Raw genomic sequence first — 16,409 nt, forward strand, 5'->3', positions numbered from 1 at the left:
ATGAAATGCTTTCTGTATCAGCCATGAAGGGCAGAAGAAGGAGAAGTCCTGACCTTTGTCCTCTGGCCAACAGGAAAGGCAGGATCAGGATCGTGTGAGGCAGAGGGAGGACACATCAGTCTGAGTGCTGGATGTCTCATGGCCTGGGCCCCTCTAGCTTTCCAAAGATCAAGAGCAATTGTCTCTGCAATTGCTGGCGCTGTAGACCTCCCATCCACATGCCTGCTCTACACACAGTGTTACCAGGACATTGTGAAATAGAAATACCATTTTAGAACATTGTTCAGTTCATTATAAGTCTGATTGTCAAGAATATTAGCTGTGTCTATGATAATCAGGGCATGCATTCTGTGGATATGTTTATTTCCAAAATTTTTCCATGTTCGTCTTTCTTCTTTCTTCTATCTCACTTCTGTGTTTCAAGTTTTCCTGTCTCAGTTTTCCTGCATCTTAATTTACTTCCTTCGTCTCTTGTCCTTTTCTCTTTCCAGAGCACCCTGGCTTGTCTGATTCTTCCTCAAAATAATCTGGAACACTCATAAGATCCCACAACTCTTTGGCATCCCACCCCAACACCTAGCTTCCATATGACAGGAATTTACCTTCTTGGCCCACCAGTTCCTTAACCCCATCTTGGGAAGTCACCATCTAAGAGTTTCATTTCAAAATCAACATCTAAAAGAGCCACTTGGCAGCCCTCTGATGAAACCTATTCAAGAAAGGAGCAATCATTTTGCACGGGCCCACTGAGATTTTATGGGACCTTAGAAATGCTGCACTTCCCTTAAAAATGCCTATTTCTTTTGCTGGGCTAAAGTCAGGCTCTGTTAATTTTCTTTTGTGTCTGTTTCTGATGCCACCTTCCCATTAAGAAAATTCAGGTGATTACAGAATCAGACCCTGATCCTACATACTGGTCTAGGTGGTATAGATCATAGTCATGAAGTGTTTGGTTATTTTCTTTGGGGTTTTAAAAAATAATTCCCTCTATTCTCTCTCTCATGAATGACTGTGAATGTAGCAAACAGACACAAAAATAGATTGCCCGCTCTGTAGTTTTTTTCCGTAGTAGTTTGTTTTACAGTCATGCTGTTTTGATGACGTTACCACAGCAATGAGTGAATCTGAATGTCTTGACTATCTTGTCCATAGGTGAATGTCCTATACTCCATAATTCCCAGCCAGTAAGCCAGCTTCCTTCCTTGAGGCCTGAACATCATCACTACCCAACAATCGATGAGCCTCTTCCACCAAGTAAGCTTTAGTTTTTAAATTCTATGTCTTACCTCTTCCTGTCAAGTCTAAACAGGTCAGTATGAACTTGTATGTAAACATCCAAACTCTTCCCCAACTCCATACCTTACACTGTTATCAAAAATCAATATGGCACCTACTATAAAACTTGTTTTTTTAATTAATGATTTTAACATATGATCTTGAAGAGATAGCCCAGTGTTTTCAGTGCCCCTCAATTTCTGAAATGAAGAGCATTTCTTTGTAAGACTTGACTAGTCCTTGCAAATTGTACATATAACCCTTTAAGCCTCAACTTTTATCATTTTATATTTAAAAATTTGAGGTTCAAGATGGAATAATCTTATTATTCTCCATTGGATTTGTTATGCCACAAGCATTTCCATATAATAAAACATTTCAATCCATCGGGACCCATGAACTTGCATTTTCTTTACTATAACTTGCATCAATAGGTGACAGCCTCAAATTTCTTCTACAGTTCTTAGGGGTTTCCAGACAAAATATGATCTTTAGGGATAGAATTCAATACTATTTTCTCCTGGTAACAGTAGTGTATAATTAAAAATTATCCAACTAGTCATTTGAACTTAGAAAAATCATTTACTCTCAGAGAATCCGTTTTCTTATTTGTAAAGTAAATCTTTAATTTCCTCATTTGCTAAATGCTAAATTTAGACTAGGTGGTCTCTAGATATCATTCTTTTAATACTCCATTATAATAAATTTGTTAGAAGGAACTGACACCCCACTTAGAACATGTGTTCACAAGTTCTGTAACATCTCTGTTTTGGTTTAGGCTCATTTTTCAAGCAAAGATGACCTTTAAGATTTGATAAATTCTACAACTGTGAAATCTTTCCAGGATGTTAAGAATCAGTGTTTCTTTACATTCTTTTGCCTATGCTTATATTATTAAGTGGTGACATTTTTCAAAAGGAGAAATGCTTATTTCTTAATTCATCTGTTCCTGGTAATGTGATATATTTTGCATTTATACCATTTTTCCCCTACTCAGTTGTAATTTACCACTGAGAAAACAATGAATACCTTTCATTTGTAGACATTTAAAAGAACACCATATTTTGGGGGGGTGGGCTAAGCCAAACTTTATGTCTTTAACTTTTGACACTTGATTTCTTTATTTACTTATACACTGATTTATGGATATTCATTTACTATCCATAAATGAATAGTAAAATGTCAGTACACTATAGATACTTCCTAATTAACACTTATCTGAAAAATATCTATAACATGTTTTCTCTAGGAAAGGAACACTTTTCCCACAACAAATAACATATCAATGAATTGACTTCCAATCCATGCAAGAGTAATAACTGGTTATACATACAGATGTTATCAAAAAATGAATATAATTCTAATTTAAATAATTACTTTATATAAGCTGCTTTAAATAATGAAAACAGATTTCTCCAGACAGGTTTCGATTTTCTGTTCATGTGACACTGAAATATATTAGGAAAGGTAGTAGTGAAGACTAACAACTTAATTTTCTTAGATAATCTCAAATAGTACATGGATGATTTCATTACTGATATTCATTCATTCAACAAATATTCATTGAATGCTTATTCTGTGCAGAGTACTATTTAAGCAAAATAGGCAAAGATCCCTGGAGCCTATGGAGCTTATATTCTAGTCTGGCAGAGACAGAAAATAAATAATAAAAAGAAAAAAATGAGGAAATAGTATAGCATGTTAGATGGTGACAAGTGCTATCAAAAAGCAAAAGCAGAGCAGGGTAAGGGCATCTGGAGTTTGTGGTGGTGGCTGGATTGCCATTTAAAATAGGGTGGTCAGGTAAGCTTTACTGAGAAGGCAACATTTGATGCTAGGCTTACAGGAAGTAAGACAGTTATCCACGTAAGTACTGGGGAGGAAGAGCATTCTAAGCAAGAGAACAGCCTGCCTGGTGGATCTGACAAACAACAAGGAGACAGTGTGTCTGGAGCAAGTGATGAGGTCAGGGAGATAATGAGATCCAGATCACATAAGACCTTGTAGACCACTCAAGGGCTTTGGCTTTGATTCTAGATGAAAAGGGGGCATTGTAGGCTTTTGAGAAGAGAAGTGGTATTGTCTGACTTAGATTTTAAAAAGTTTTCTGTGGTTGCTGTGGTGGCATTAAATTGTGAGGAGGAAGGACAGAAGCATGAGACCTAACATAAGGTTACTGCAGTGACCCACGTGAAAAACAATGGTGGCTTGGGCCATGGGGAGCCACGGACATGAAGAAGAGTGGTCAGATTCTGGACACATAAATTGTAGGTAGATTTGCTGACAGATTGTATGTGATGTGTGAGAGAAAGATAGAAGTCAAGAATGACCTCAGGAATTTTTATCCAGAAGGATGGAGTTGCCTTCAACTGAGATGGGAAGGGAAAGCTGCAGATAGAGCAGGTTTTGGTGGGAAAGCTCTGAAGCTTGGTTTTGATCATTGTTATATTTGAGATATCATCCAGATACTGATGTCAAGAAGGCAATTGGATGTGTGCCTAAAGTTCAAGAGAAAGGTAGACTACAAATGTGGTATTGAAGTTGTTAAAGTAAAAAAAAAAAGTACAATTTTATGTTGTTAGTATGGTAACTAGAGATGATACATTATTAGGCTCTATATTATTCTTAGACTTCATGGGAAATATGTAATTTAGTATATGATAGGTCCTTCAGCTACAAATGAATTGACCTAAATAAATTAATCTAACTTGTCCCAGCATCATAAATGTATCATTTTCAGGAGTCTGTTCAGGCATCACAGTGCCAAGTCCATCAGGACATGCTGATCTGAACTTCCTTTTCAAATTTTTTTGTTTATGAAATATGTAAAAGTTAATTCTTAACAAAGCAACAAAAACAAAAAAATGCACTTATGATCTCTAATTCTATTTAGCTACTATTTTCTGAATATTTATAAGGGTATGTAATTAGTACTATGCATTCCAGATATTTAATATGTTGACAGAGGGGTCTATCTGGCTTTCATCCTTTTCCAGTAGTGATTTAGAAATATTGAAACATACAGAGAGAATTTGTTATTGTTACTGTACCATTTCCTAGTTTTGTTTTGTTTTTGTTTTTTCCTTAGAGAATTTATGAAACTGGGGTTTTGTCTTTGAATGACTCCTTCTTTTACTATGAGTGCCGGGAAAACAGAAACATGTGTTACTCAGCAACGTGTCTTCAGGGCCTGGCAGAGTTTCCAGTTTATAATAAAGTGCTAAGAGGAGTTTGTTCAATTGAATTGAATAGCACACTACCCTTCAAAGATTAATGCTCACTCTCTGTTGGATAACAGTCATGTTGGATTCAAGAAAAAAAAAGTGTCTGATTGCTACTTGTTTGGGAATCACTGAAATTTAAAACTTTTTTGGATCAAGATTAATTACCTAGTAGTCACACATACACACAATTTAATCAATGAACTCATTAACATTTACAACTAACAGTTAATAGCTGGATTATTTAGAAGTTAATTTTAATCAAAATCTCCTAGGATATATTTATACAATCTGATTATATTTTTCCTTCAATTTGTCTTGTAAGTTAAATTTGGTGTTTTCTGGTATTTTGGTTTTCTTTGAGCATTATTTGCCAATTCCTCAGGTAAAGATCAGACATCAGCCATAATATTCACAAACAGATACAATGTACACCTATAAAACCATAAAAATACTATTAAATATATTGCATTTTTCATTTAAAAAATGAGTTAATATATCATTACCTGAATGACGCTTTTTTCAATAAAATTGTTAATACATGATCTACTCCCAAAATCTATGGCTTTTCTCACTTAAAAGGCTGAATGGTTTCCCTCCATTTGAGATCATTTTTTCTTCTTTAATTCATTTTTCAGCATAACTATCATGAAGCTGTTATTTCCATCACATTTTTACACATGGACTCGAAAAGCTTTGCCCATTTCTGTACAACAGACATTGTTCTTCCATGTTAAGCTCAGATATGTATATATTATTGCCAGCTCTCTCAGTTTTGAGTACTTTTCATCCACCCACCCCATTCCAGCCCCTATATGTATTGTGTAGTGTGTATCTATGATTCTACCTTTTAGTAGTTTGCTGTTTACATTTGAGAAGTGAAGGAACTTACGTTTATCTTGGGCTATCTCTACTGTTTGGGATGGTTGCTTATCAACAAAGAGATATTTAAAAGCTTGATATTTGTTATTGGTTTGGTTTGGTTTTGGTAAAGACTATTTGGCAGCCACAAGTGTGTTGAATATACAGTGTGAATTTACAACTTATTAGAAAGATAGTTTGAAACCCTAGGTTTCAAGTCAATCCATTCTTCCCGTCAAGAGGAACGGCAATCAATTAAAATTGCTAAGTATTAGATAGAGATCATCTAAAGTTGCATGTACAGTATTTTAGAACTGTAATTAAAACTGGTTTATTCCCTTCCCTGATTAGTCGCCCTCTATCAGATTTAGCAAAGAAATGTCAGAGTTAGCAACACAATGTCAGCTCTCACTGGAGGACATTTCCAATCTTCCAACTGTCAGTCATTTCAGTAGCTAACAATATTGACAGGATGGAAATTTTTAAAGAAAGAAATTAATTAAATATTAAATGTTCTCTCTGTGATCAGGGTTTGGCCTTCAGCAAGTAACCAACAATAAGCTCTACCTGTAGAAGACCTGGAGGTGGCATCTGTTTCACATGGATCAGTAGGTTGTCCTTAATTTTTCTTTTTGCCTTTTTATTACACACTAGACTGGGAAGCCCGCGTTGACAGCCATGGGCGGGTCTTTTATGTGGACCACGTGAACCGTACAACCACCTGGCAGCGTCCAACAGCAGCAGCCACCCCTGACGGGATGCGGAGATCGGGATCCATCCAGCAGATGGAGCAACTCAACAGGCGGTTGGTGATCAGCATGCAGAGAACCCCTATAAACCACAGTGAAAAGAGAATGGCAGTTAGTGAAACCCCCGTTACACTTTTCTGCTCAGATTGTATGAGGAGGCCAGAAAGTAATTTTGCATTTTAAGAAACCCATTCATAGTAGGTACTTAGGAAGCTAGATGTAGAATTTGGTGGCAGGAGACAAGTTAAGCCTGAGTGCCAATGAAAGACGAGGAAGCCCCTGAACCTCTTGATGGCCCAGGCTCAAAAACAGATGTTCTTAACCAGCAGGCTCATGGAAGCTCCCACCTCCACCCCAGGTATTCACTGAGGGTGTCAGTGTTCCATGAACTCTCCATAAATTTTATACAAAATTATACACAGATGCACATTTTTCTGCCAGACTGGTCCATATCTGTTGTAAGAATCTCAAAAGGATCTAGCATTCCAGCAGTTGAAAGCATTCCCAGAATAGGTTCCATAGAATACTAGAAGCTTCTTGGAGAAAAACTGTCATAAGAAGTCGAACAATTAAGTCCGCGAACTTGATGCAATGCTGTTGCTAACCTGTTTTTTATATCAGAGGGATTATTCATTATAAATGTGTACCAACTGGACAAATAGTTAACCAAGTTTACTATTTGGAAGTGCTGAAAGGCTGCATGAAAAAGTTAGATTACCTGAACTTTTCATCAACAATTCGTGATTCTTGCATCACGACAATGCATCAGCTCACACAGCACTGTCTGTGAGGGAGTTTTTAGCCAGTAAGCAAATAACTGTACTGGAACACCCTCTCTACTTACCTGATCTGCCCCTCAGTGACTTCTTTCTTCACCTGAAAATAAACGAAATAGTCAAAGGAAGACATTTTGATGACATTCAGGATATCAAGGATAATGAATGCAATGACAGCTCTGATGGCCATTCCAGAAAAAGAGTTCCAAAATTGCTTTGAAGGATAGACTAGGTGCTAGCATCAGTGCGTAGCTTCCCAAGGGGAGTACTTCGAAGGTGACCATAATGATATTCAGCAATGAGGTATGTAGAACTTTTTCTACTCTGAGTTTGCGAACTTAATCGTCAAACCTTGTATACATCACTGTATTCGTGTCTGCTCTCGACCCATTATTGCTATGTCCTCAGAAATACTAATTCTTAAAAAAATTTCATCTTAGAAAAAAAAATGTTTAAAAACACTTTTTAAGAATTATTTTGTCTAAAAACTAGACCTTACTAATGAACTTGCAAAGTTGTCATTTTTCATTTTAACCTACAAGCAAAATCCTAAGTAGCATCTCTCCCGTACTTTAAGCTAATGTGAGCATCATAATAGATATCTTTCTTCTTTAAGGACAGGATGGTGACTTTGGGACACTTTTAGTAACCAGGAATGCAAAATGCAGGCTCAACTTCAGTTGTATCCACAGGTCATCTTGTTAGTATGAAATAAAAGAAAGACTGAAAGGGATTAAAAAGAATAAGAACTAGGTTTGGGAGACAAACCTATTATAGCAAATATCTTTTGAAATTGAAGTGTATAACTGCCAGAAAATAAAAGTGGACAATTTAGACCTATTAAAAATATACAGAAACAAAAAATTGACTTCTGGTTACTGTTGTACACAGAGAAGCATACTTGAGGTGAAAATCATCAGGGTTGTTTTATTGCTTGAGCATTTGGAAGACATTTACTTTCCGCCGGTCCCCTCGGTAGCTGAGTGTTTAAGTCATTAGTGAGAACCACAAAGGAGTTCCATTGGCAGCATGTTTCTTCTCTGCCATCATTCCCACAAAAGGAAAGCGTACTATCATGGATACCTTGTGATAACCCACTTTTATTAGATATGAATGCACCAAAAATCCAGGGAAGAGTACTTTCATGGTGATTGCAACAAAACTCCTGTAACCAAAAATCCATTGGACGCAGCAGGCTCATTTTACATAGACGTTGTGTTGAGCATCCACAAGTAGAAATACCCTCTAAGTCTGTCTTGCCAGAACAGGTAAACTGAAATTGTACAGCAGGCTAAGAATTAGGGAGAGCATCATCAGGCTACGTCTACGAGAGGTGCAGCTTGAACACTAAAACAAAACAATAAATTGGAAGCAGACGAAAGCACCTTGACCTATGACACAAAAATCCTTGAAAGTTCATGGTCTTTAGGTTTTATAATATCGAAATTAGACCAAGTTCATCTGAACCAGGCCTCTAGAGAAGTTTTGCCAGCTTTGATGTGTAAATTCCGGTGCTCTCCCTTGGAGCTGAACAAGCCAGATGACTCAGCCAGACTTTGTTGAATAGGAAGTTGTATTTGCTGCCTCTGCCTGAACAGCTGAAAAGAAAAAGGATTTAGAAACTTGAGAAAGAAACCTACTTAGGGAAGGTCAGGTAGCCTTGCGATAAGTATCCAGGCTCTTCAATACTTATCTTAACCCATTGCTTTCAAGCATTTAAAGTTTTTCAGTGATTTGGCATGATAAAGTCAGGCACAGGAAGTCTATTGCCAGTCTTTTATCCACTGCAGATCACAAAGCGGAGTCACTTTTTGACACCCTTCAGTTATCAGGAAAAATTTATAATGAACACTATCTCAAAGCAAAATGGAAATATTTCTCAGTGTTGGAAGAAGGAGTTTCCCTTGACTCCTGACAGGGTGATTGTGAAAAATCAAATGTGTTTGTTCAAGGAGACGCACACTGAACAATACAGAGTGCACAAAAGCAGTGTGTGGTGACTCGCTCACACTCGGCCACTCCCCACGCGGCCCACCCATTGCAGCCTTTATAGGCTTTGCCACATGTTCCCACTTCAGGGAAAACACTCATTGACTGCCCTCCAGCTGGTACACACCTCCATCCTGTAACACCCAACACAAACATCGTGTGGTCCTGAAACCCTCCCACACAGAGCCCGTAGCTACCCTGTTTCCCCGAAAATAAGACCTAGCCGGACCATCAGCTCTAATGCAAATTTTGCAGCAAAAATTAGTATAAGACCCAGTCTTGTATTATATTATGTTAGATAAGACCCGGTCTTATACTAAAATAAGACCGGGTCTTATATTAATTTTTGCTCCAAAAGATGCATTAGAACTGATGGTCTGGCTAGGTCTTATTTTCGGGGAAACACGGTACCTCCTCCATAACCCCGTGATCCGTCAGTCGTGCTCACCTCTGTTACAGTCCTTACCTTCTTTCTATATTCTGCAGTGTACCTGCTTCAGTGCCTGGTATGGCACCAGAGTTAAACAGGACTGTACAAGACTGCTTCCCAAATTAATTCCTACAGTTTCAGAATATCCTGAATTAACTAACTCTACCTTCACAAATATTTATTAAGCAAATATAAATATGTATTATCATTTTAAATCATCAACTAGAGTTGGATTATCATTTTATATCATCAACTAGAGTTGGATAAAATTATTGTACCATTAGAAGTGGAAGTTTTAAACAGGAAAAAAAAAAAGATCTGTAATTCTACTACTCCAAGGTTTAGTTTTTAAAAACATTTTATCCATCTTCAATTTCCACAAACATGCATACTCCTTACATAGTTATAATGATAATATCTAGTTAGTTTCATATTCACTTTTTACTTAATGTATTATAAACATTCTCATATTGCTACATAGCTTTAGGATTATCATTTAAATAGTTGTGTCACATTCCAGTAAGTATATGTAATTTAGTTAACTTAATTTGCCATATTGTGTTTTGCTTATTGCTCTTTATCACTATTTTGGATAAGGCCCAAGAGACTGTTAAATATTAGGGTTGCCTTGTAGTAGAGCATTTTCTTAGGATTCTATGCCCAAAAGAGCAGGCCAGGGAGATTCATATGGTTTTGGTATTTGATATAAATGCTTTCTGAAGTAGTTCACTATGCCAGCAAGAACAGCTTTACTTCCATTTCATCTTTTGGTGTGTTTTTGCTGAATTAAGTGGTGTTCCTGATATTCACTTCTTGGAGGAAGGCTCAACTTTTGTTTCTAATGAGCTTTTCTTTTACCAGTTGTAGCTCCTCCCATGAGAATTGTCTGCTCTTGAGCTTTGTTTTGCTGTTGTTTGGCTTGATTTTGGAAGGACTTTTTTTTCTCGTTTTGTTTTGTGTGTTTGTGTATGTGTGTGTGTGAGTGTGTCCATTTACAAATTAGATATTACAGCTGACTTTCTTATCAATTCTTATGAACTCTTTATGTAATATAAGTACTTAATCTTTTGTTGCACACACACACACACACACACACACACACAAAGTTAGGGAGGACATTGAAGGATAATTTTTGATGAAATGGAAGAGAACTGGCTTTCTGACCTCCTCTCTCATCTGTAAAGCAGAGTAAGCCTCTGAAGCTATAGTCCTGCTCTCACTGAGTGATGCCTACACACCCCTGTGTGTTGTGCTTCCCCAAATTGCCTCTACACTTCGGCAAAGATCAGGGGTGGGTCTTATACCTGGAATTTGAGGCTGGTGACTCAGTAAGGTGTGAGATGACCAAGTCCCAAATGAAGACGTGTGAAGCAGGTTGTGAAACATTTTCATCATCAAAGAAGAGTGCATTTACTCATAAAAATTATCTTCTGTGGTCACTGCTCTTTAGGAAGAACAAGAGAGACTACAATTTGACGTTTGTCTAAGCCCTGTTCCAGGAATCTATTGCTGAATAACAAACCACTCCAAATTTAGTGATATAATACAACAGTCAGTTATTTCCAACATGATTATTATCATTATCATTATATATCATGGTTGACTGGACTCAGCAAGGTGGTTCTCTCTCAAGCTATCTCATGGTTACAGTCAGAGGGTGGCTGGGGCTGGAAACACACGCATCTGGAGGTTGATACTACTTGGTCAGCCAAAACACTTACACATGGACTTTCCACACAGCATGGCCACTGTGTTCCCTCATAAACTGTCACTTATATTATCTTCTGTTATTCAAGATAACCAAAGCACCTTCCCAGGTTCAAGGGGAGGAACCATTCATTCTGCCTCTTAATAGACTCTAGAAAAGCATGTGGGACTAAAAATATTGTTAGGCCTTTTTGGGAAAATGCAACCTGTCATGAGGCATTTAGGAGATCCTCCTGACAGCAGCTTCCTTAGTCTTTGGCAGGCACCATTCCTCCCCTCCCACTTAGATAGCTTCTCTCGGGCTCACTCCACCCCTCCCACGATGGCTGTACTCCCTGAGTTCCAGCAGAACATCCCAGACAGGCACCCTTCACCTTCCCCACAATCTCCCCACCACAGACATAAATGCAAGTATTTCTCTTTATAATTAATTGTTTGTGCATCCTTGACCCTGTCCACATTTTCTTATGTGATTTTCTCAGGAATGCCTCACAGTAACTGCTGCAGGAAGGTGTCTTCTACCAGGTGTAAACAGTGAATGGCTAAGTCTCTCTAGATAAAATAAAATGTGCAGAAAGCCCCTAGACCAGTGATTCTCAAACCTAAATGTAGATAATACTACCTGAAGAACTCGTTAGAAATTCAGGTTTCGATTTTACTTCAATTTCTGTAATTATAACAATCACCCAGGTGATTTTTTTGCAAGTGGCCTGGAGACCACACTTAAGAAAAAAAATCCTTGTTAAGGTCGAGAAAAGAGGTTACTGGTTTTCAGAAACCCTGCCACAACACACCTGGACTGTGTAACTGTGGGACCCTTTGCCCACATCTTGGATTGCACTTGCAGACCTAGTTATTCACTGCTACCTGGACTCTCAACCTCTTCCTCCACTTTACTCCCCTTCCTTCACTCCCACATCTCTTTCTGAGCGCAAGACCCATATAACAACATTCTCCTGGCTATTGTCACTTGCATGACCTTAAGGAGCACCATGTCACCATGTCCAAATCCACACGAAAATCTTTTCTCCCCACCTGGTTGGCACCTCCACCTACGTGGTCTAAGTGGAAGCCTTTAACGCCACAATTGTCCCTTCCCTCTTTAACCTCCATATCCAGTCAGACCCCGAATCCTATTGATTCTACATACAAAATTATTATAAATTCTGTCCTTAAATATGTCTTGAATTTGGCCCCTACTCTCATTCCTGCTGTGCCTTAAGGAAAAGGGAATCTGAATCCTAGTCATGTACCTTGGTAGGCTGAGAGCTATATGTAGGGCAAAACAGAGGTCATATGGGGAGAAGAAAGGGAGCTGTTTAGAGTAAAGGAAGTGGAGCTGGGCAAAGAGAAACGAGACAGCTGGATATCTGCCTAAAATATAATCTGAACTAGACAGAGCAAGCTATCAAGAGCAAGGGAGGATTTGGACATTTCTATGAGTATTTTGCAGGCAGGTAGAGGTGATCTGAGTATCCTTACAGCATGTGGGTGTCCCTCTCCCTCAGCAGTAGGCTTAGAGACCAACACGGTCCACTACCCCTTTCGCAGCTCCAGCCTGGGCTGGTGCAATAGTCCCCTGCGGCTGTACCCAGCTCCATGCTCTTCTCCTCCAGCGCATTCTCCACAGATGGGTGAAATCATTTTCAGCGTATAGCTGAACCTGTCTTTTTCAGCAGCTACCCAGCCGCCACATCAGTCATTCTCAAAGTTGGTCCCTGGACCAGCAGCTTCAGATTACCTGGAAACTAGTTAGAAATACACATTTGTTCCTCCTCCACCCAGACCTACTGGATCAGAGAGACTCTGGGAGTGGGCCCAGGAGTCTGTCTTTTAAAAAGCCCTGCAGGTGATTCTGATGCTGCTCGAGTTAAGGAACATGTGCCTGGAGAATAGCATTCAAACTGCTTCCTGGGCCAACTGCTAGGTGCTGTCTGCCTCCTCTGTGCTGCCCACATATACTGATGCTCCCACCAAGCTGCTCAGAGTTCCCTGAGGGGGAACTCTTTGGGACATGTTATTTTCACTATGTTCTTTCCCTGCAAGCTCCCCAACAAGTTTGTACCCTACTTTCAAAATGGATGTACCCTAGGTGTTTTCTCACCTGTATTCACACCCTGTTTACACATCTCGGACAGCTTTTTCACATTTTTACAGTTATGGTTTGCTTAGAGTTCTATTCTTAGAGTTGCTTTGTGTATGTTCAGAGTGCGATATCATACTTTTTATTTTCCATTAGTTTCAGGTGTACAAAACAAAGTAATATACATTTATCATTTATATCCCTCACATAGTGATAACCCCCCTCCCCCCATATACTGCCCCTCTGACATTTGCATATAGCCATTACAGTTCCACTGTCCCTATTCCTAATGCTGTACTCCACTTCTTGTAACTACATATATATATATATAAAATTGTCGTTGATATTCATTATTGTTCAGCTTCAGCTTCAGGTGTACAGTGCAGTAATCAGGTATCTACATCATCCCTGAGGTATGTGGAGAAATCCAAAACTCTAATTCAAAAAAATTTATGCACCCCAGTGTTTATTGCAGCATGATATCATACTTTGATCTGAAAGTCCAGCACAGAGCCTGGGCATATTGGAAATCACTTAGTAGGTACCTGGCAAGTTGACTTACTGGCTGACCAACTGACTAAATCCCCAATTTTGGAAGAAAAATAAAATGAGCCTTTGAATAAGCAGAAAACATTTGTCTACCAAAACATTTATTTTTCTGCTAGCATACTTTCAGTGTGTAATATTACCACAACCCCTGCTAGTCATATCAGTTACCTGTCAAATAAAAATAAGTGAGTAGAACTATTATTCTAGTTTGTAGACTTATTACAATAATGTAGGACAATTTGATATCTTAATTGTAACATTTTAAATTGCTTCCCACAGCCTTATTTTAGACTTCGCCAGATTTTGTTTGATGCACAGTATCGGCTATTGTTTTATGATTAGCTATTATTTGTGTTGATTTTTTAGAAGTTACCATACTTGAAACTCATCATAACTTACAAAACAAAGAGAAGTCAAATCATCCAGAGATACTTGTCTTGCTAATGGTTTTGGCTCTCTTGTGGGAAATGTAAGCATTTTTTTCCCTGACATTCAAGACTTTACAGATTTCCTCAATTATCTGAGTCAAAGAACCATCCCCCAAGAAGCCAATAAACAGAAGTTAACTCCTGTCTTTCCATTTTCTGATGCAAAGGTATCAAAATATTCAGCGAACCATTGCAACAGAGAGGCCCGAAGAAGATTCTGGCAGCCAAAGTTGTGAGCAAGTCCTAGCAGGAGGCAACGGAGGAGGTGGCGGGAGTGACTCAGAGGCCGAATCTTCTCAGTCAAGCTTAGGTATGAGCAGAGCGGTCCCCTGATTCCGGGATGGCATCCAGTGTCTGTGACAGTGTGCGAGCCCCTTGCCCTACCTTGTGGCATGCTGCTGTGCCCTGGGGGAAAGAGAACAATGGCAAGGGCAGAGGTCAGGGCAGAGCAGAAAGAGGCAAGGTGACAACAAAGTAAAGCAGACAGAAGTTTCCCACCAGGAAGTGAAGCAGAAGTGGATTCACATAAAGACAGCACCAGCGCCATGTCTTGGGGGTCTGCAGACAGAAGACAGGTGGACCTGGGGACTCGGGGCTGGTTTGCTATGATACTCCGTACATGAGGCAATTTTTACAGTGGCTTACTTACTTCTAGTTAACTAAATTTATTTGTTGGTATCACAAGGACTTTCCACTTATAAATAAAACATGCACTAATAAATTCACAGTCTACTTCAAAAGAGTCACATAACAAAACCACAAATAGGAATAATTATTGGTTTGCTTTTGGAATAAAATACAGTTCCTCTTGAAGGAGGAAGCTGGGAGTAAAGAGATTTTCCAATGGGCTTATTGTTATGCACACTGCAGGGGAGCCTTTTCACCAAACACTGTAGGCATCCACCAGGGGCCTGGTTGTCATTTCTTTCAATCTGCCTAAGTGGAACTCAGATGAGGATATTCAAAATGTATGGGAGACTTGCTTTCACTTTTTATGCCTGTAATGACATAAATGATCATAGTGACATCCTAATAATCCACTTTTTAAAAATTTGAGTTAAGTGATGGCAAATTTATTTGTAAAAAGAAGGCTCAAAAAATAGTCTGAGCAAGACGTTTTTATGCACTCTTTTACATGTGTGTACACAGTTCCACAAACAATTTAATTGCCTCCATTTTATTCATTTTATTAGATATAGTAATTAAACTGACTAGGTTAAGTTTTTCTATTAGTAATTTCTTTGTTCGACCTTCTGAGAGCAATGTGGTAAAGTGACTGAGTAATTAGAAACTTGAGGAACAAAGGAGCAGAACATTTATTTCTGGGTTTGGTATCAGATCTGTGGGCATTTGCTGTGTAACAAACCATCCCAAAGTTTAGTCGCTTAAACTCACAGCCTTGCATTTACCCCACAGTCCTGCAGAATCACCAATTTTGGTGATTCCTCAGGACGCCACTAGGTGCAGGCATGCATCTTGGTCAGCTGTCAATCCACCATGCGATGTCTGCCCCCTGGGAGAGTCTCAGCTGATGTACCTTGTCCCTGCCCCCCATGGCTTCTCATCTTGCACCAGGCTAGCCCAAATTTGTTTTCACAGTGGTGGCAGAGTTCTGAGTGAGAGTGGGAACACACAGTCTTCTTGAAACCCTGGCTCCGAACCTCTGTCACATTCTGTTGGTTAAAGCCAGATACACAGCCAGCTGAATTCAACAAGGGGAGAAGCTGCAAAGTCTCCCCTTTGGGTGTGCAGATGGGTGTGGATGCAAGGAGGGCAAGAATTGCGGCCCTTTCTGCAAACAACCTATCATAACTATGATTTGTAAAGAAAATAAGAAAAAAAGTCATTGGCATAAAAGGGACAAGATATTCAAGCACTTGATCTTAACTGAAGTTATACAGGAAAACTAGAAAATAATGGTTCTTACCTGACATACACAAAGTGATATGACTCCTGGTCAGATCTCTGTGACACTTGGTCATATAATTGTGACATCTGGTCGCATCACTGACTCCTAGTCAGATTACTATTAAAAACAACAGTCCTCTCCAACTGTTTAAGTGAAGGCTTGTGTTCTACTGGTGTGCAGAGAGAAGTACTGTGTTAAAAATGACTTTCTTTCAATACACTCTTGTTTTGCTTCACTTTTTCCAGATCTGAGGAGAGAAGGGTCACTTTCTCCAGTGAATTCACAAAAAATCACCTTGCTGCTGCAGTCCCCAGCAGTCAAATTCATCACCAATCCTGAGTTCTTCACTGTACTGCATGCGAATTATGTGAGTGCTCCAAAACACAGAGTGAGCCTAGTCTGGCTTCCATCAAGATCCAAAACACAACTTTA

At 39.0% G+C, this 16,409-nt stretch overlaps 1 protein-coding gene across 4 annotated transcripts in view; it reads left to right on the plus strand.

Moving 5' to 3' along the window:
* Positions 1–16,409, plus strand: part of HECW1 (HECT, C2 and WW domain containing E3 ubiquitin protein ligase 1) — a 548,017-nt gene that overhangs the window by 417,290 nt on the left and 114,318 nt on the right. For 2 of the 4 annotated variants that reach the window (XM_033088737.1, XM_033088740.1), the window contains exons 10-13: positions 1,153–1,254; positions 6,012–6,162; positions 14,236–14,378; positions 16,223–16,344. In XM_033088737.1, coding sequence (XP_032944628.1) covers positions 1,153–1,254; positions 6,012–6,162; positions 14,236–14,378; positions 16,223–16,344 — 518 coding nt within the window. The remainder of the gene's footprint in view (positions 1–1,152; positions 1,255–6,011; positions 6,163–14,235; positions 14,379–16,222; positions 16,345–16,409) is intronic. The other 2 variants (XM_033088739.1, XM_033088738.1) reach the window with 1 other exon arrangement.

The sequence above is a fragment of the Rhinolophus ferrumequinum genome, chromosome 20 (genome assembly GCF_004115265.2).
Source record: "Rhinolophus ferrumequinum isolate MPI-CBG mRhiFer1 chromosome 20, mRhiFer1_v1.p, whole genome shotgun sequence".
In the NCBI taxonomy this organism is placed as follows: Eukaryota; Metazoa; Chordata; class Mammalia; order Chiroptera; family Rhinolophidae; genus Rhinolophus; species Rhinolophus ferrumequinum.